This window comes from Bombyx mori, chromosome 5, assembly GCF_030269925.1.
Source record: "Bombyx mori chromosome 5, ASM3026992v2".
In the NCBI taxonomy this organism is placed as follows: Eukaryota; Metazoa; Arthropoda; class Insecta; order Lepidoptera; family Bombycidae; genus Bombyx; species Bombyx mori.
Window position 1 is genome coordinate 4931084 of NC_085111.1, and position 22496 is coordinate 4953579.

General features: G+C 35.8%; 1 protein-coding gene across 7 annotated transcripts in view; it reads right to left on the bottom strand.

Moving 5' to 3' along the window:
• Positions 1-22496, bottom strand: part of LOC101739892 (guanine nucleotide exchange factor DBS) — a 112500-nt gene that overhangs the window by 46553 nt on the left and 43451 nt on the right. For all 7 annotated transcript variants that reach the window (XR_009973153.1, XM_012695652.4, XM_004932389.5 and 4 more), the window contains exons 2-11: positions 21218-21419; positions 20158-20248; positions 19690-19920; positions 17821-17954; positions 17418-17537; positions 17061-17181; positions 15674-15824; positions 15244-15398; positions 14443-14613; positions 13289-13429 (exon numbers count right to left, since the gene is read on the bottom strand). Coding sequence is in view for 6 of the 7 variants with exons in the window: in XM_012695652.4 (XP_012551106.1) it covers positions 13289-13429; positions 14443-14613; positions 15244-15398; positions 15674-15824; positions 17061-17181; positions 17418-17537; positions 17821-17954; positions 19690-19920; positions 20158-20248; positions 21218-21419 (1517 nt within the window). In the remaining variant the exon portion in view is untranslated. The remainder of the gene's footprint in view (positions 1-13288; positions 13430-14442; positions 14614-15243; positions 15399-15673; positions 15825-17060; positions 17182-17417; positions 17538-17820; positions 17955-19689; positions 19921-20157; positions 20249-21217; positions 21420-22496) is intronic.

The window sequence follows — 22496 nt, forward strand, 5'->3', positions numbered from 1 at the left end:
TTAGAACTATTATAATTCATGTTTTTAAATTTGAAATGACGTTTTCAAATAAACGGCAATTAAGTTAGCGTACAAATGAATGGCGGAATTATAAAATTAATAAAATTTTATTTTGTGATTCTGACACATTGTGAGTTTCTCCTACATGTTCGGTGAATCTGGTATAACCCGTCAAGATTACCAGCATAGGTAGGTAAAAAACTGAAACATTGAAATTAATTAAATGTAATTTTAAAACCGTTTGAAGTCGCCGTGGCCAAAAGGATAAGACGTCCGGTGCATTCGTATCGAGTTATGCATCGGTGTTCGAATCCCGCTGGCGGGTACCAATTTTTCTAATGAAATACGTACTCAACAAATGTTCACGATTGACTTCCACGGTGAAGGAATAACATCGTGCAATAAAAATCAAACCCGCAAAATTATAATTTGCGTAATTACTGGTGGTAGGACCTCTTGTGAGTCCGCACCGGTAGGTACCACCGCCTCGCCTATTTCTGCTGTGAAGCAGTAATGCGTTTCGGTTTGAAGGGTGGGGCAGCCGCTGTGACTATACTGAGACCTTAGAACTATATCTCAAGGTGTGTGGCGCATTTACGTTGTAGTTGTCTATGGGCTCCAGTAACCACTTAACACCAGGTGGGCTGTGAGCTCGTCCACACATCTAAGCAATAAAAAAACAAACAAAAAAACTAGTACAATAAAATTATTTTCAGCAAAATTCAAACGCACATTAATAACATTTCTGTTAGTGTATCTGTTTTTGTTTGTCGGGCCTGATTTCTTAATCAGCTGAACACATTATGACGGTCCTTTCATTGGAATGTAAATAATTTTCGGAGTTATAGTTACAGCTACTTTTATATCGGAAACATTAAGGATAAAAATAAAACGCAAAAACTGAGTTTTTTTTAACATGCCTTTGTAAACAAACCAGCATATGGCCCAGTCTACCTAGGTGTGTAGTCGCCACAGAAATAATTTCTGTGGTAGTCGCCATAGCTAATAAACGTTAGCAGTTCCGCTAGTAATGACAAGTCCACTTCCACTAGTGGTTCGCCTTCTGGTCGTTTGCATTTTTTTCTAACTTTAATTTATCACTTAATGCTTGAAAGCCAGTCACACCGCGGGATACCTTTTATTTGTATCTAAAGGCGGTGAGTGAATGAACTTGTCGCAAGTAAATACGCTTAAAAGACGAAGTTATTTTTGTAACGCGCCACCTTCAGTTCCAGCTTTGCGTGCAATTCATTTCATACAAATGCAAACAAAACTCGATAAAGTAAAAACAATAACACAATAATAAAATATTCAAGATGAATTCGGTCACGTTCTTGTCATGGATAATTATTAAACATTAATTGAAAACATTAAATATTGTAGGTTAGTGGCACTCAAGCGCAGACGTGGCTGGATGATACAGCATTCAGACGCGATGATAAAGCATATTTTACAATTTGATTTAGAAACTGATAGTCATCCTGTGGTAGTCCGTTCGCCATTGAACTTCAATATAGTTACACACAGTCACAAAATGCGGAGTCGTAAGGCGACTGACACGTGCAGACAACTCATACGTTTAAATGGTTCAATTAGAAATCTTTCATTTATCTAGGCATTGTAATTTCTCTTCGTAGCTGATGAAGTTCGTAAACCGATCACATAACAACGTCTACGATAATTGTTTTGTAATGTGTTCGAAAAAAAAAATTACACTTAATTATTGTTATTATACGACTAAATTAAGATATGAACAGAACTATTGATGATTTATTTTGCCGACATTAAATTCTGTTTTTAGTTTATTTGCATAATTAATCAATTCATATAATTTGCCTACATTTTTTTACCCATAAATTTTCTCGAACGTTCGTAACGTAACTGATCAATATGTTTGCGTTTCATAACACACCCGTTTCCATTTAATTAATATAGCCCTGCTCTTTTTTCTCAAGAAATTAAAATCTAGCACTAATTGGATTTTTATAACTGAGAGAGCGTTCGTTATTTCTAACAATAAATCAAATCTTCAAGCGATTTAGGAAACATCATTTCTATAGTCACTATTAGAAGGTCGCAAATAGAAAGTTGCAAATATTCGAAGTGGAATGCATTACTGCGAAAACGTATTGGGTTATCGAAAGCTAATCTCGGAACGGTATTGTTCTGGTTAATTGTGACGTGGGCGGCAGGAAACAGGGCGATGATTGAAGATTATTATCTCAGACAGTTGACTTTTGCAAATGAGTATTTTAAAATAATTATACAAGCGTAATACAATTCAAACTTTAACCTAATGTCTCGAGCAAAATTCACGTTGTGTTATCGATGGGTTCTAGCCTCTCAACACCAGGGGAGTAATAAGTTCGTTCACACACTCAAGCACTAACAAAAAACACATATTCAATAGTCCAATAGTAATTATAATCAACGTTTAAAAATAACAAAAATCACAAACGAGACAATAACAAGTACATCCAGTCACTATAATACTATTCCCTAAAGAAACTGAGTCCGACCGGATATCAATCCGGTATCATCCGGGGACCCAAATTCGGGTCCAGAGGATCAAAAACTAATCAAATAATGATGTTTTATAAATTCAACCAATTTTTAATAAACTACTGGACGAACAACCAAAAAATTATCGGAACGATCCAATTGTGGTGCGTTACTTTTGAACAAATAACGTTATCACATTGACAATCCTAGTTCTGTGAATCTTATAATATAGCCAGCCCCTTGAGGTTACTAGAACGGGTAGGAAAAAAAATACAATTATTTTAATTTAAAACGTCGTTTATAAAGGCAACCTTTGTAAATGGCCAGGGCCGCCGATCGCTTTATATGGCGAGCAGTGGGTGAACGGCATTTGGGTTACACGTATTCGTTAGACATTTCTCATATGGCATCAAACCATTTCGTCTCACATAAATGGCAATAACGAGATTGTTGAGTGTAATGAACCATCGGCAATATTAAATTCTTGATGATGAACTAGCTTCTAAACAGGGCCGGTACGTCTTTTATTGATTTTGACAGGTTAACGTGCCTCAGTTTCAAATTACCAACGCGTTCCGGATGTTTGATCACGCAAATATGCAAGCAAAAAATCATTATGGCCTCCAAAGGGAGTTCAATGAAGCAGTGAAGAGGCCCATATTGCAATAGTCAGATAAGTCAATAACGCTTCAACATGTCAAGGTTGATATGAATCCATAGATGATTCTGGTAACCAGTAACACTAGGTGTGCTCTTCAGAAGTAGTCGCCTTCCCGACACCAATGTTAGTATCTCGGCTGTAATTGGGCGTTGTAACTCTGTTCCCGCCATCAAAATATTTGGCCAGCCTATAAGACGTGGGCTTCGAAGCGAACTAATCCATAGAAACAAACTATCCAATGAGTTTCTCGCCGGACATTCGGAGTGGGTCGCTGATCTGGTGGTAGATTCTGGGAAGTTCTGCTCTTGCTAGGGCCAGTATTTAGCTCATACTCTCAGGTTGAGCGCCGCACGATCACCTACCAGTCATAGTGTAGCTGGAATGGCCTCTTAGACTAAAAGCGAATAGGTAGGAAAAAAAGAAGGAAATCAGTAGTCTGTGTTCCCATCTAGTACATAAAGCAACAGCAAAAGAGCAGTGAGAGCATTGCATATCTTTAAACGAGCAATTCTTGTATATAAATATAATATATATAATCTGAATCTCGGAAACGGCTCCAACGATTTTCATAAAATTTAGTATACAGGGGTTTTCGGGGGCGATAAATCGATCTAGCTACGATTTATTTTCAGAAAATGTTGTTTTACCCGTGTTTTCAATAATCACCTTATCGATAATTTTGATTTTTTCTTTTAATAACCAGTTCATATTTTATTATTATTCTGTCGGTAAGATAGAAAAATACTATTCATATTTCATCATTTTATCAATATGTAATTCGTATTTAAATATAATTTATAAAAAACACAATTTAAAAAAAAAAGGGATATTATACCAAGCTCGGTCATTATCTAGTGTATATAATATGAACATTAATGTGTACACATTTAAACGATGACAAAAAACAATACGCTTGCTAGCAACTCTAAGCACATCATGTAATACAATGCAAGCTGTTTTTGAAATACGATCTTAAAGATATACCTTATACAGACCAATTTAAATCTATAAACAACACCGTGACCTTAACTTACATATTTACGCTACAATTTAATCTCATTCAATGAAGCATACCTACAATTTAGTTTATATACTTTGTGTTAGATGGCTGTGTAGTTTCCCACGGCTCATGCGGGCGCGTGAAAAAAAAACTTAAGTAAACGGAACAAAAATCTCCCGGTTGAATGACAAAGGAACGGATAAAGAACAAAGACAACAGGTGCGTCGTGTCTGAGAACAATACGTTAACTTGAACGCGAAAAATACATCAGAAAATCGTGTATAAAAGAACCAAATCGAAAGTGCATAGATTCTCAGAGAGCGCGTCGTCCAAAAGTCGTTTGAAGGCTATTATACTATATTTTGAAATAATTCAAATTTAGCGTTATGCCAAAGTAATTATTCCACGCGGACCAAGTCGCGGGCAAAAGCTAGTAAGCTATGTGTAAGTAGTATCCAAAAATTTTAAAGTTATAACTTCGCGTTGTGTCCGTGACCACGAGAACTGTAAAGTATCCAACACGACAGAAATAATATTATGACAATAAAAAAAGCGAGTTTAAGCCGTGAAAGTAGTTTTAATTACGCTTACGAGTCGTGAAAACCGAAGAAAATACTAACATAAAACTTTAACATAAAACTACACAACCTTTCAAGTTTCTAAAAACACAGGGAATACAAATTACAGAGATACATCATCATTAGAATAAATTAAGCTTTACACGTTTTGTGATTATGTAATACACAAAGCGTACATATGATTTTTAAATCCTGTCAAGTTGCGTGCTATTAATAAACAATACACAAGAATATTACTCAAATAATTTGGGTCTTTCAAACAAACGACCAAGGTTAGAACATCATTAGCTAAGGAAACACCTAAAATTAAAAGTAATTAATCTTACACTGCCGGTCATTTACGTCTACAACTAGTTAATTTAGTATAAAACTAATGTATACACTCGGCATCGCTCGTTTTATTCTAATTTGTTTTTAAGATGAGATAAATTTTATCGGCATATGTTTGTACACATCTTTATACAAGTAAAAATGTGAGTACCTTATATTTTTTTATTGCTTAGATGCGTGGACGAGCTCACAGCCCACCTGGTGTTAAGTGGTTACTGGAGCCCATAGACATCCAATGCGCCACCCACCTTGAGATATAAGTTCTAAGGTCTCAAGTATAGTCAAGTTACAACGGCTGCCCCGCCCTTCAAACCGAAACGCATTACTGCTTCACGGCAGAAATAGGCAAGGTGGTGGTACCCAACCGCGCGGATTCACAAGAGGTCCTACCGCCAGTAATTACGCAATTTATAATTTTGCGGGTTTCATTTTTATTACACGATGTTATTCCTTCACCGTGGAAATCAATTCGTTTTTCATTTTTTCAGTTTTGAAGTAGCTTATGGCTTAAAACCATTATCAACAGACCATTGAGATATTGTCATTTTTAATAGATTCAAGATTAGAATATGGTTAGCAACTAGAGTTTGCTCACCTTGCGAATGGAATGCTAGCATTTATAAAGTAAGGCCACCACAGGCTTTTGCACAAAGCTTTTGTTGTTCTCGAGACAAATACGAATAAATCTCCGTAAATCAGGTTTTATTGAAGTAAAAGTGTTGACGGCATGTTATGTCACGTGGGAACGTTATAGAATATAGATTTTAATCTACCCGAACAAAGCAACGTTGTTAGGTGTTTCTCAAAATAAATCACTTGAAAACTCTCATCTAATTGGGAGCTTTGATTTACAATAACTATCAAAGATTAGACGTTTTTTATGGTTTGTTTATTGCATGAATGATATATCGTAACCCGCATGTAATTGGCTATTAGTGTTTTCTTCATTTTTGGACATATTTAAAACAAATTCTTCGATTTAATCTCGCCTATTTCCGACGATTGAATAATAAAATGAAAAATAGTAAACGTGAGATCAAATGAGTATGCAATTTCGAAAAAGACACATGTCGCATATTTTGTCAAATACGTTTTTTCATATGTAGTTTTGAGGCTTACCTACACCCATTTTATAATAATTCCAGTAATTTTCAATTACTAATTAACACTAAAATATATCTCAAAAGGTAATATTTTAAATTTTACACTGCTTTAGAAAATAATCAGTTTTTTTTCATTTCCTGAATATTTTCAGAGATGTGGCCTTTTCGAAATTGCATATTCATATGCTATAGTAGTTTTAATTACCTGTAGCTTCTGCGTATTGTCTGCTCTGCTGCACTTATTGCTCAAATCAAACAGTGTCGGGTTTCATTAGTCAGAATTTGTCGGATATTAGTAACCAAATAACATGCATAACAGAGATAGCTACAAATCATACTTTAGATTAGTTTACGACTGATTTACTTCACTGCCCACGTTTAAATTAGCATTTGAAATAATCTCTTATCGATTACATTCATTGAATCCTGTCACAAAGTCGCCTTGGAGCATTCCTTTGAGCGGGAAGTGAACATTTGGAGAGGTATGACGTAATAATGGTTATTGTGCATCTACTAATGAAAGGCAATAGAACAGAAACACTACATAAATTCGCCTCTTTATAAATTAAGGTTTCAGTAAATTATTTGGACGCATTTTTAAAAATATCTATTTTATGTCACCTTAAACGCAAAACTGAACAAAAATATCTCCATTTATATTGCGTATAATTTCGTCAAGGACAATTTCTTTGGGGAAATAAATAAATTTGAAAACGTTACGAAAGTAGATTTCTATAATATAATGCAAAGGCCTAACTTATTTTTCAATATTCTCCTTCTTATATTATTCAATATCTTCCTTCACAGTAAAGTATATAAAGTATTAAGTACAGTAGTAGCAGTAGTAGTTTTATTTTTCTAATAGAAAGGCAAAGGTATCATACCATACAGCCTAATCTTTTATATCCATATATTTTTTATTTTATGAAATATGATACTATGAAATGAAGTTGATTAATTTATGAAACATGGCATGAAATGTAATGAGATGAGATGATATAATATGGGATATTTTTATGGAAAATGATAATATGAAGTGAAATGAAATGAAGATGATTAATTTGAGACATCAATCAACTAGGATGAAATTTAATGAAATGAGATGAGATGATATGGAATGAAATATAATCTCAGTAAAATGGTGGTCATTTACTGAGATTTTTTCAGTGGACTTTTTGGAGGATCCCGAGAAGTTACGTCCAGCGGCTTTGTTTCATTTTCCCACATTTGTGCACTGTCACAGATATTAAACAGCAGTTAATAAACCACCGTTATTACACATTTAAACCTGAAGAAACACTAAATAGACAAAATAAAACAAATCACACAACTTCACTCCTCGTGTTCCCGCCAAAAAGTCTTCTATTAACTACAAATGACGTGATTTTTTTTTCTCCCTAAAAAAAAAACAGCTAAGGGAACTAAATCAAATAGACGATGTTTGTGTGTGAGAAGTTGTTTTGTGCAACAGAATTTCATCTTAATCATTAAATATGTATGTATAATGATTTTCTATTTATTACTTTTATTCTATTATTACTTTTATTTATTACTAGCGACTTGCCTTCGCTTCGCTTCGGAAACTGTAATTTATTATTGATTTCTCCACTATTTAATGGATGTTATCTATACATATAAACCTTCCTCTTCAATCACTCTATCTATTAAAAAAAACCGCATCACAATCCGTTGCGTAGTTTTAAAGATTCAAACATACATAGTAGGGACAGATATAATGACAGAGAAAGCGACTTTGTTTTATACTATGTAGTGATTTATAGATTGGACAGGAGCTATAAAATAGCAATTCAGAATTCGATCTGATACTTCAAGATAAGGCGCGTCATTCTCGTTATGGTGTTTATCATTTGTCAGATTTTTTTATATCAAATACGTTTGAAAACGTCGTAGTGTAAACTATGTTATGTAATTTTACTTAAGTGATTGCCGTATAATATTTCGGAGTAGAAACACTTAAACCTCGCCCTGCCATTTGACACCGTCCATAAGGCTTCCTGACACGTCAACAGACCATAATCCAATCATGTTTTCACGGATATTGCGCCAGAGCCCCATACTGGTCACATGGTGCAGTTATGTTTTCAAAATCACTTTCACTGTCCAATACCATAACATTATGTGTATCGGAAAGTGTCAGACCACGGAAGTACATTGTTTTGACGCCTTTTTTAATTTAGTTTACTTACAAGTGACACTGCTCTGAAGATACGGTGTTAAACATTCACCTTATGCATATTACCTAATTACCTATACGAAAATAATAAATTGAAACTGTCCTGTTATTAAAAAACATGATATAGCTTAGAAATTATTACACATTGTTTTGTTTTTTGTATTGGTAAACATTATAGAAAGAGACTCGGTATAAGCATTAGTGAATTACACCCTGTACTAGAGGTCCCGCAGTAGTCGAAATTCGACTATAATTAATTGGAATTGTAAGTTTGTACACTATTATGATTGTATTTTATACTTCTATAATCACAAATTTCACCAAGACTACACTATAAAAAATATTAACAAAGACAAACAATATTTAATCTATTCTCAATTTGACAACAGACGTCAAGAACAAAAGTTTGACAATAAATAGTATGCATGCGTGTGTGCGTCAAATACATGGTATGTAGTGTGTGTAGTGTTTTATTTATTGATTTAATGTATCTTTTATGCATTATTTTAAAAAAATATTAGCACTGTGCACTACTTCTCTATATTCTCTATAAGTGTGGAAAATTTCATACTCCTCCGTCCGCGCAATTTTCGTAAAAAGGGATACAAAGTTTTTACTTTACGTATGAATTACACATATAGCCGTAGAGGAAATTATTGACAAATATTTTCACCTGGGCGTAGAGTTCCAAATCAGCGAATAATATGTTAGTCAGACGATGTTAATATTTAGAATTAAAAAAACATTGAAAAATTGATCCTATCATACTACTAGGGTTTTTTTTATTTAATTACTTAAGATATTTCGGCGATTGAAAGAATAAAGCTCTGCGGGTCCTGCTAGTTTAATGTACCAATATTTTGCATTAGCAATCGGCTTTAAGCATGTTCGAAATAGACTAAAAATATGGCTGCGTTGTAAGTCTAAAACTTGCATGCTGTAGTGGCCGATGCCTTTTATTCCAATGCAATTGGGACTGATATCGTATTTCAACAGCCGCCTTCGCATTCACTTAGAGGTTTTTATATACTTCGGTAAAATTAACTTTTTTTTCCCTACCTATGCTGATGGCCTGTAGAGGCTATTTCAGCTTCTCCTTGACGTGTAGGTGAGCTCACGGGGCTCAAGCCGGTAGTGTTGCTAGCACTGGCCCTAGCAAGAGCAGTGCTTCGCAGAATCTACCACTGGATCGGAAACTCGACCCATTGAGAAAACCTGGCGAGAAACTCAGTGGGCTGTGTCTGTGGGTTAATTTGCTCGTCGAGCCCTTCGTTGCAAGCGACGGGTTCGGCGAGAATGGTGACCGATGCTTGAGGTACCTAAAAGCACCGTTAATGGATCAGGAGGATCCGTAATAACGTGTTTAGGCCGACGTCGACTGTTTACCATTCGGTCCACCGGATCGGGTATGACCAAAATTAACATGGCTCCAAGAGCATGTCTCTCAATGTATGCCCTAAATTAGTCCAGTTATTTTTGCATACTGCGAGTCAAATAAATAAATTATACAACGAAGGTTGTTACAAGGTTAATTTTTTTGCATTAATAACTAAAAACATTAACGGATTTGCATCTAATTATGAATTCATATTATTATTTTTATGGATGTATAGATTTTTGGATGTAATGAATTGATTATTTACGATGTATGTTTGGAACGATAGCTGCCCCATGTGCACGACGAATGACCTATGGTTGCGTGCGCGCACTTTCTAGAATGTTACAGCGGTACCATTTCTACGAAACTGGTATAATTGAAATTTCTGTCTATAACATTGATGTATTAAAAAACTATAACCTATATGAGTCTGTACTTTTGTAAAATTATAACAGAAATGTTAGAGATTAGAGTACAGAAAAGTACCTACTATTAATACTAACGGTCTTTGCAGTCTTAATGGCTCAAGAGTCAAGACGCTCATTGTATTCATGTCGAGAAATGAACCTAGAATGATATTTGAATCATACACCCAATAACCAATTTTGTTTTTAGCAAATTACTATCCCCATGGGTCTTCAATAGGATAGTGGTATTAGTAGGTAGTAAGTATTCAATAGGGTAGTGTCTTTTAAGAACAATATTTTAGTTGCGACAGCTAAAAAAAATAAGTGAATATTCTTTTTTTTTATTGCTTAGATGGGTGGACGAGCTCACAGCCCACCTGGTGTGAAGTGGTTGCTGAAGCCCATAGACATCTACAACGTAAATGCGCCACCCACCTTGAGATAAATTCTAAGGTCTCAGTACAGTTCAACGGCTGCCCTGCCCTTCAAACCGAAACGCATTACTGCTTCACGGCAGAAATAGGCGGGGTGGTGGTACCTACCCGTTCGGACTCAGAAGAGGTCCTACCACCAGTATTCACATTGTTCATAAAAAAATTATTAATACCATTTGTCTTCTTTCAATTTAAATAAGTATTGTAATGTACGTCCTGTTTTGAAAATCAAATAAACACGATGTCGAACCTTACGATGCCAAACTATTAAACATAAAGTAACATCACTCGACTTCTTTCCGTTTGCTGTAATTAAAGTTAAGTTTCTAAAGTGAATTATCACAAAGATTACTTACTAATGAAGCCGTCGTTTAACTAAATGCTAAGAGAGTTCGCTGTAATTGTAGACGTTTCTTAAAGTGAAACGAACAAATCGAGATGTCATTACACTATGCTCATTATTAAAATTACTGTTATGACGAGCCAACGACTCGTTTCAAATTTTTTTGTAATGACTCTAAGCTTCTGCTTCTTTAGGGTAAAAAAAAAAAAAATACAAGGAGGTCTTTGTGTCTTACAAAGCTACAAGAACGCACCAAAATTATTATTTATACAAATATTTTAATTAACTTTATGTACAAAAGTACAGTGGCGGAATTCATGCCTAAGGCATTCTCTACCGGTCAATCATGGTCGGTAGAAAGTGCAGTGATAGGGCATTGCTTTATTGAAAAAATATTTAAAAATACTTTATATGTATACAAAAAACACATCATATACAACGCCCTACATATTATTATTAGGATGATATACAATTTACAGATACAGGATGTACCACAATGGGTATATTAAGCCGAAACGTGGCTATAGTATCAGCAATGTAGAACACGTTGCTAAAAAAATTCTAAGTCGTAATACAAAACTTAATTTATCATTTGTTTAACTGTTCGGAGGCAGCCCTGAATTAACACAACAAAAGTACCGTTAGGCCGTTCATTCAGCTAAACGAGACAGAACAAAATAGACATAACAAAGTCACTAACACATTTCAAACAATGAATACGACAAATAATGCAACCATAGTACTAGACAATTCATTTATATAACTCAAACAATATATTTCAAACTTATTACAGTGAATGTTACCAAATTTCGCTTTTATTGCAAAGAAAAAAAAAAGCTGTTTGATGTGTCAACACAGTAGGAACGGCTAGCGTTTCAATCAGCTGACATCACGTGACCCTTTTGAGTTTTTCTAACTCGATAAGCAGCCGCTTCACTGGTGGTAGGACCTCTTATGAGTCCGCACGGGTAGGTACCACCACCACGCCTATTTCTGCCGTGAAGCAGTAATGCGTTTCGGTTTGAAGGGTAGGGCAGCCGTTGTAACTATACTAAGACCTTAGAACTTATCTCAAGGTGGGTGGCGCATTTACGTTTTAGATGTCTATGGGCTCCAGTAACCACTTAACACCAGGTGGACTGTGAGCTCGTCCCTCCATTTAAGCAACAAAAAAAAAGCCGCATCATCGCGTATCAGAATTTGACGGGATTTTAAAAATTATTTTTACTCTTTCGTGTGTTAAATTTGGTTTACGGACATAAATCATTGTAAAATAAAAGTGATTCAAGTTATCACTTACGTAACCTCAACCTGGGAGATACAGATTGTTAATCACGATTCAAAGAGGGCTTATAGGGCGATATCATAGGCACTGCTTAAGGTATTCAGTGGCCTCAATCAATTCGGACGATCTTATTATTGTATTAATAGGCTTACTTACTGGTGCTAGGTCATCTTTTCAGTCCATTTAAGTAGGTACCACCACCCTGCCTATTTCTGCCGTGAAGCAGTAATGCGTTTCGGTTTTTAAGGGTGGAGCAATCATGGTACTGTAGTACAAACTGAGACGTAGAACTCATATCTCAAAGTGGGTGTTGGTATTTACGTTGTCGAAGTCTATACTTCGGTAACCACATAAAACCAGATGGGCCGAAAACTCGTACATACGTCCAAGCAATAAAACCCTATTATGTATCAGGATATTAGGCCAAGGAAATAAAATTATTGTAAAGACATCGGTCTTTACTACCTGTGCCAGTGCCAGCCAGACGAGCATACGACCCACCTGATGGTGAGTGGTTACCGTTGCCCATGGACTTGAGCAATGCCAGGGGTAGAGCCAAACAGCTGCCTACCGCGAAATCGTCAAAGTTTTCAAGTTACTCAGACGTCTTGATGTCGATGAAAATTACGTTGAATGATTACAAATTACATTACAAAGGTAGAGTAGTAAGGTAAAAAGCGTGTTTAAAAGACTGCACGTGTGCCGTTTTAAGTAAATTTTACAAAATATTTTAAAACCTAAACACAGTTGTAAGAGAACACATCGCACCTTTAGAATTGTAGAGACCCAAACAAAAAAATGTGTGATTTTGGAAAACATCGAATTCAAATTCAGTTTTCAAACCGAAAAGAGGAAAGAGCGAAGTAAAAGAGACCGATGGATAAGTGTGCCCCTTTTTATGCAACTTTTGGTCATTTGATTATTCATAGCCGCTAAAAAGGGTCGTTCAAAGTCCATTTTTGAATTAAAGTCGAAGTCGAAAATCGAAATGGGTCTCTATTGCGACAAGATCGTATACAAGACCCGATCATACGAAAAATAGTGCTTGTCAACATAGATTTAGTAACACTTACCTGTTGATTAGCCGGAGTTGGTAGGGCAGCGCTCTGCGGGGGCACGGACTGTACGGGGCGAGCCGGTCTGGCGGCCGCGCGTTGCAGTGAAGCTCGTTTCACTGACACCATCAACCATACGTCCTCAACTCTTTGTGCTACCTACACGTGAGAATATCAATCGAGTTAGAAGTCGTCGGGGCCTCAAAGATAAGACGTCCGGTGCATTTGTGTTGAGCGATGCACCGGTGTTCGAATCTCAGGCGGGTACCAATTTTTCTAATGAAATACGTACTCAACAAATGTTCACGATTGACTTCCACGGTGAAGGAATAACATCGTGTAATAAAAATCAAACCCGCAAAAATATATAATTTGCGTAATTACTGGTGGTAGGACCTCTTGAGAGCCCACGCGGGTAGGTACCACCACCCTGCCTATTTCTGCTGTGAAGCAGTAATGCGTTTCGGTTTGAAGGGTAGGGCAGCCGTTGTAACTATACCTGAGACCTTAGAACTTACATCTCAAGGTGGGTGGCGCATTTACGTGATAGATGTCTATGGGCTCCAGTAACCACTTAACACCATGTGGGCTGGGAGCTCGTCCACCCATCTACGCAATAAAAAATAAAAAAGTTAATGCAGCCGTAATTGTACTGTTAAAAATGAGACCTTACAACTTCATGTCTCAAGGTGGGTGGCGGCATTTACGTTGTAGATGTCTATGGGCTCCGGTAACCACCTAACATCAGGTGGGCGGTGAGCTCGTCCATCCATCTAAGTAATAAAAAATAAATAAATAAAAAGAACAAATTGCTGACATTATCATTCTGGCTAGTGTCACAGAATAGGCAAGCAATACCAAGCTAATCGGGCAATTTTATCTGAAATTAATAGAAAAAAAAGGAGTAAATGTTTTCTTGCTAACATAATGGATTGGTAATAGGAAATTTAATTTAACAATTTAAAACTTACAGTTGAGAGAACGAGATAACAAAAAAAAAGATAAAACTACCCGCAAATCTGTTCTAAAACAATTTTTCGCATTAAACAAATCCGGCTTAGGTTTCAAATGCCGAGGATCATATTCGTTAATAGCTAACTCTTCTATAATGCATGCAAACTGTCTATAAAGTAAACGGAATTTAATTTTATTTAATCCATTACAGAACATACTTGAGTGACCAAAGCTCTTGTTTCTTGGGTGGCGGACTGCATAAGCATGTCTCGGAACTGTTCAGGTGCTGTCAGCCCAAAGGACTGAGCGTCTTCCAGCAGCTTGTCTACAGCCAGCAGACCTCCTTCTCCGGCTAACAGCTCTACTCCAGTTGCACACCATTCGTTCGCCTGGATACACAAAAAATCTGTTATATTTCACTGCAGAATAAATATCTATATTTATTTTTTACTTTTATTTTATTCAACAAGATTTGTTAAATTAAAATGTGTGGCGCATTTACGTTGTAGATGTCTATGGGCTACAGTAACCGCTTAACACCAGGTGCGCTGTGAGCTCGTCCACTCACCTAAGCAATAAAAAAAAACTGTTTCTTCCAAATAATACGTATATATCATCGAACATTCGTAGATCAAGGTGAAACCGTAATTGAACAATAAATTTATTTTTTATAAATTACCTTTTAAACTTTATGTACAAACAATGCATTAGACAAGATTCTTATATTATAGAGGTAGGCAGCGGCTTGGCTCTGCCCCTGGCATTGCTGACGTTCATGAGCGACGGTAACCACTTACCATTAGGAGGGCCGAATGCTCGTCTGTCTGCTCGGGCAATAAAAAAAAATTCTTGAACTAGTGTTATTATAGGTGATTCACTTCGCATAATAGTCATTTAATTTATTCTTCCTTTTGAATTTATTTATTTATTTTGAGTTTAACTTTGAATTTGTATTTATTATTTTAATCAATTTGCAATAACAAAATCCCTTTTGGTATGAGATATTTTTTGGATCGTACCTTATCTATCCTATCCATTAGTTCTCTAGCTTTCGTGAGTAGTAAATTTCGTTTTTGTATCTTGTCGATAAGCAGGGCGCTTGTACGTCTTAGTTCTTCGCATTTTGATTCTATATGATCGACGGAACTTAGCGGATCTTGCATTAGTTTATCACCTAAAACAAAAGAAACGAAGTTTAAATAATATTTAAATAAAAAGTAACACGTTAAATTTGCGGGACTATTTCCTGTGGTTAAAATAACTATTTATATTTATGATTTTCTAAAATTAAAGGTTTTACGAATTGGGATTCCTTTGCCTAAAAATAATAAAAGTAAGCAAATGAATAAACGACGATTTAAATACTTGAGTAGGTGGGTCTACTTTCTATGTTGATCGTGCTCTTTGTAACAATAAAATTAAATTTTACACTTTACTATAATAGTTTACCATCATCGATCACTGAAGATGCAGTATCAAGATCACAGTTGCATAATTTCTCAAAGTTGTGCGCTTCCTGAATGAGACTTTCCACTCTACTGGCTGTTTCTCCCACTTCGGTCATGTCACACGCTGCTTTTAGATGATGATCTAAAGTTGCCTGTGCAAAACATTTTTTTTTTCAGCTAAATAATTTTTTCTATGTTTATCTTTTACAATTTATTTTTATTCATTAATTAGATTAAGACTGTGCATAGAAGTTTCATTAATTTCAGACGTTAATGTCAAAGATATATGATATAATAATTATGTCATAGATTTAAAAAGTATTTATGCAGAATATACGCCACAGAGACTACATATAATGTTAAATATAACCTCAGACTTAGATATTCAGCTCTGTGTCAATGACAAAACATAACCTCAAAATATTGTTGATCTGTCATTCGTTTGTGTAGGAAAAATGGATATGATTTGTAATTTCCGTAAATGCAGAAAAACGTTGCCGAATCAAGCATGGATAACGACGTGTTCACATGCTTTTTGCGTTGAGCACGGAAAGAAAGAATTCAAAAGGAATGCAGATAACTCACTAACCTGCCCGGCGTGTGGAACCGAATTGAGAGATAAGTTTGATGTTATACAGGCGGACCTGAAGCCCAGTGAAACTTTCAAGTCTATAGTTTTAGCTGGTATGAAGCCAGACATCATAATGGATATAGCAATGAGAGCGATGTCGTTTTGGTCGTATCAAGTGGAACAAGAAACGCTATATCAAGAGAATGTCGCAAAACATACAAGAGAAAAACTGCAATGCATGGAAGAAATCAACACTTTGAATTTGCAAAAATTAAAAGCGGAACTAGAAACATGCAAAAGAAAACTGACTTCTATGCAATCGGAATATAATAAAAAGAGGAAACAAGCGGAAGATTTAACGGCTCGCTTAGAAGAAAAGACTAGGAAAATTCAGAAATTACAATTTCAGCTCGACGCTCACAAACGAAAGGACATACACGTAGGTCAATTTGAAGGGGCAAGTAATCAAGAAAAGTGCATGGATATTTCTGATCTTGTTGGGAATAGAGCAGCGTCGGAAGCATTTGTTTTTAGACCCAATACGGAAGCGAATGAGTCTCGTCGAATATGCTCCCCAAAAACCCCTATGTTCGACTTTCGTCACAGAAAAAAACCAACCAACGACTTTCAGTTCAGGCCTATAATGTCTTAGCAATTGTGTTATGTTCGCGATAATAAATAACACGTTAATAAACTTTACGATTTAATCTCTTTGTGTGTAAATGTTTGTTTTGATTACGTAAAACTCCAGTGTATTTTAAAAAGCGTTTATTATTATTTGTAAATTAAGTGTAGCACGATTCACGAATAAGTTTACCTGCATCTGTTTGAAATTCAATAAAAACGTTCTAAACTTCAACCAGTGATTGAGTTTTGTGGAATGCTTCTGCCAGAAATTATCAAACTGCTTCTCTGTCTCTTCCAGTTGTACTAGTAACCTGAAATGAAAGAAACCTTATAATTATATTAGCTGTAATTCACTAGAAAAACGATCGACTATATGATTGTTTGCATATATACTATATATATACATATACTATATGCAAACAATCATAATATAGTCGATGCGACTATATGATAGAAGCATGTCAAAGTATAATCATATTTTAAAGTTATATACTACACTTTAACTTTATTTGACAAAGGACACAATTGAAATAAGTCATAATTTTACCTTTCGACGGCAGCTACATGACTTATAATGTTGTACGTAAGATTCGGCTTCCGCACTTGTGTTAATAAATCTTCTCCTTGTGTTGTTGCTATTGATAATTCAGATTTTAAAGCTTTATACCTGAAATTATGAATAATACTTAATAATAATTCGAATTATGAACATAATCTTTTCAAAATAATTTCAAGAGGTACTTGTGGGCTATTATACATTATATATATACATTCTAGTTTTGTGTTTTGTTTGGAAAAAATATTACAGCATTAACTTTTAAAATCGTGTAATATCATGGCTTTCATTTTAAATCTGCTGTAAAATAATATTAAAACCGAGTAACTTCGACAGAGATTATGAAGGAAAATATGTGATTGGTCAAATTAAAAGTATATATCGTATTAATTACCTAGTTCCCTGACAGTCTAATAATTCTTTGGTTTGTGTGGGATCGTTTCCCATATCGCAGTCGACTATCTCGTGCATGAAATCGTCCAGCTTCGTCGATGTCTCTTTCATAAGCGTTGAAAATTTCTCTAAAGCCTGTATAACGAGACGTAGGTAATCAAATATATCATTGTAGGAGTTATAAATATTGATTTACGCTCGAAGGTTCAAGACACGTAGTACGAATGTGTTTGTACGCAATATGACGTGGTTGGTCACTAGTGCCCACGGACGTTAAGACTATTTGGAGCGCAAAGCAAGTATTGCTTTAAGCTATGACATGTTCTTCTTCAAACGAGGTTTTAGCGGAGATTGGTAAGCAGGAGACAGCGCTTGTGCCCCTGACATTGCCTGACGTCCACTTGCAACGGTGAACACCCATTATCAGGTGAGCCGTATGCTTGTCTGCCTACAATGGCTAAAAACTTCCATGTCGAATCTAAAGGAAGAGTAAACGTTATCCTAATGCAATTGAAATTTGACAACTGCGGTAGGCAGCGGCTTGGCTCTGCCCCCGGCATTGCTGAAGTCCATGGGCGACGGTAACCACTCACCATCAGGTGGGCCGTATGCCCGTCTGCCTACAAAGGCAATAAAAAAATAAAAAAACATGGCTCAACGCGGGCACTAACATGCGGAGCACATTATGTGATATGTATGGGGTCTATAACAGTTTAACACGAACTGAATCGGAAGTTTCTCTGCCCACGTCAATGGATGGTGAAATACAAAAATGATACGGTAGACGAATTGGACGATGCTGTGCTCCAAGTGAATGTCTCCTAGCATAAGCTAACTAAACAGGTATAAGTGTATAACGAAAAGCAGGCAGCAGCTCTCGGTAGACAGCGGCTTGGCTCTGCCCCTGGCATTGCTGAAGTCCTTGGGGGACGGTAACCACTCACCATTTCTGCCGTGAAGCAGTAATGCGTTTCGGTTTAAAGGGTGAGGCAGCTGTTGTAACTATACTTGAGACCTAAGAACTACTATCTCAAGGTGGGTGGCGCATTTACGTTGTAGATGTGTATGGGCTCCAGTAACCACTTAACACCAGATGGGCTGTGAGCTCGTCCACCTATCTAAGAAATAAAAAATATAAATATAAAACCATCCGGTGGGTCGTATGCTCGTCTTGTAGGCACAAGGGCTATAAAAACAATCCGCTGAATTTGTTTTGTCGGTTATTTTGAGACGGAGGTAGAATTTATTTTGAATTTTAATATTCAATAAATACTCGTGTTTTAAATTTAATGCCTAATACACCCAATTTAAAAGAAATTATTTTAAATTTTAGACTTTGTTGATCTGATCGGATATTAAATATTTTAATTATAATTGTTCATAAGATACAGTAGCATAATTCATCATTCTCAGAATTTCGTTAATGCGATCGACATTAAGAAATATCCCATTTTTCTACACATAATTCAGTGCGCAAGGATTGACATCATTGAATGATGAATATACTACCGGATTGGACTTGTATGTTTGAAAACTTAAACTCTAATAAAACATTTTCGATAGCGCGATTCAGCATTTGCTTAATTCACATTATCGTCAACAAATGGCGAAAAGTAACAAAAATGGTTTGTATTACCGGAAAGTTTCCCCATAGTGTGTATTTTGTTAATTTATTCTATGGATTATTAATAATATTAGATTAATGTCAGTTTTTTTTTTCACAGAAAAGAAACTCTCATTCAAGTACCTCTTCTTTAACTTATTGAAGAGTATTGCAAAGACGATTTTTAATTTTAAACTACCGATCATTAATTAATTCATCCAGTCCCCATAACTTTGTGAAACATGAAATATTTTTGAAGACACTTACTATTCGCTGCTGTATCCATTCAGAATGTGAATATTGTAACTCCCCGCCAAGGTCAGGAGTCAGCTGAGACCTTTCGAAGTGCTCGTAGAGTTCATCGACCGTGGAGCACACTAGCACTTTGAACCTGAATTCCTCCTTAAACAGTTTGCTGCTGACCTCGGACAGCGCTTTCTGCAGGAAACTTGACGGGCGAAGAACGTAAACCGCGTGGATTATACCAGGGAAGAATTCCTGTTTAAGAATTATTTATTACATACATCGATGACATAAATATATGAATCTAAATTTGAATAACGTTAAGATAACGGTATATTAACCGAATCAATAAATATCAAATCATATTGACCTAAATTTGTGATTCATTTGTAATTAATTAATTAAATATAAGTAGCCTTATTAAATTTATCAAAATCTGTCTGATACTGACTTTGTGTTTATTAAAATCAGGTGAATGAAGGTTCAACTCACTGAGATCCTAAGTAATACTGTTTTTACAGAATTCCATCTGTCCTTTCTTCTGTCCACTATAATGTGGAAGCCCATATCTGCTTCTAGTATCCTGGAAATGAAATGACAATTTTTGAACAATCGTTGTCGTGTTTTCAAGGAATCTGTACTTGAATTGGAATAGTCAGTAGACTGCTTTAATAACTTCGAGATATATTTTGCGAACGATAACAATTAAACGTAATATTAGTTATAAAAAGTGATAATTATACGGCACGGCGTAAATCGGACGAGGTTACTAGTAAATGTAAATTGTGTAATGAAAAAATTAATAACTATTTATGTTCTAAAAATGCAAACAATGCGTCTTACTTATTAACTCACTGTCGCAAAAGAGTAAAGGAGCTCACGGCCCACCGGATGAGAAGTATCGGAGCCATACGATAACATTAAAATACGATTGTGATATAAAAATTTGTTATCATTATTGTTTAATTACAACAATTAAAATTCAAATTTGCTTTGAAACGGAGATGGTTAGTTGTTAACCCTTTTTTATGATTGAAAAATTACTGGTGGCCCGGAGGCCTTTTCAGTTTCACCAGGGCAGGTGGGCGTGCAGAGCCTCAGCAAGGAGGGGTGGGATTTGCTTACAGCTGCCCGAGCGTCGCGAATGAATCTACTACCGCATCGGAATCACGACTCACTGAGAAGATCCGGCGAGAAACTCAGCGGCTGATGCATGGGTTAGTGTTAACCCTTTGATTGCCTTGTAGGTCATCTTTGCCCTACGTAGCGCACTGAAGTGATTACGTCGATTACTGTTAATAAGCGCCTGGAATGCCAAGCTTTGCCTTCTTTCCTTTTAAATATGTTTAATCTTTTGATTTATTAGAAATAAATTCATTTTCAGTATCTTCGGATTCGTCTTTCCTAGATTCTACTAGATGTTCCGATCAGTAACAAAAATCGACATAATTAGTTGCCTCACGTAGGTTAGCGGTTACCTACATGGCAGTCAGAGGGTTAAAAGTTATTGTGAATACATATATGTACACTCATTCCTTATTGTAATACTCACGAAGGCACAGAGGTGAGGTAGAGCAACAGTCTTCGGTACTCGGAGGCAGTGATGAGATGAAAGTTATTGTTGTCCGGGAAGGTGATGAGGGGACGGTGGTCTTTGGCCAGTCCTCCGGTGGCCAGCGCGTATTGTGGCAGTAAAAGCTCTCCCACATTGCGAGCTTCGTCACCTTCGCTGCCGCACCCATCACACTCCGCTTCTATAGACAAAAACAAGTTTTAAGTTATACCACTTTCTGCGGTGAAATAATCCTGTGTATCCGCTTTTAGCAGAAAAGAAGTCATCAACTTTATAATCTCACGTTTATTATTGTCATTATGTTGTTTAAGATTTTCGTGGTCATGGACAACGTCAATGAAAAATTCGAGATTAATCTTTAAAAGGAGTAAATTACACCTATCTGAATGAACTGCTAAAATCCATTTACAACGTAAGATAACCTATTTGAAAATTTGAATACGAAATATAATCTTGTCATGACAATTGAAGGAAATGGAATAAAAAGAAATTTAAATGAACGACTGAAATGTTCTAACTAAGCTCTCGACGGGAGCCAATTGGCAGCTGCGCTAACGAGACAAGTTCACTCGTTTATACTTCATTCCAAATCGTCTCCACACATGTTTCAATACAGTCTATAAACGGCAGACGTCCTATAATAGATTAGACTTGAAGCGAACTATAGTGAATCTCATTTTTGTTTTTAATAAAATATGATAAATGTAACACAATTAACGGCTCCAAATTAGGATTGAAACGGAAATATTTAGGTAGATAATTCACGGATAACATAGAACCAAAATATTAAATATCTTCAAAAATGTATTGATTCCGACCGGGAATCGATTCAGTAGCCGATGGTACAGTAGTCAGAAGTACTAACCACCAAACCTGGGTTACAATCAATGGATTTATATTTATGTTATTGAAAAAAAAAAAAAAAAACTACAGACGCTTAGGGTGAACTTCGATTTTATTATTACAATTTAGAAAGCTAGCTTCATCTATTTGGGTTAATTCAGAAAAGAGATATAATTTAGGTTAAATTGTTTATGTAGAAACTCAACTTGAGAAATATCGTACGATGCGGGCCGTTCTCAATTTATTAGCTTCGAAAATACATGAGGTCTAAGAACGTTAAAGGCTGATAACATTATTATGTATTACGTTGATACAAACCATCGATTTCATGTTATAAAATGTGAGATTTTTCATATAAATAATGTTTTATTATAACGATAAACCATATCTATGTAGGTAGTTCTCAAAATGCGAA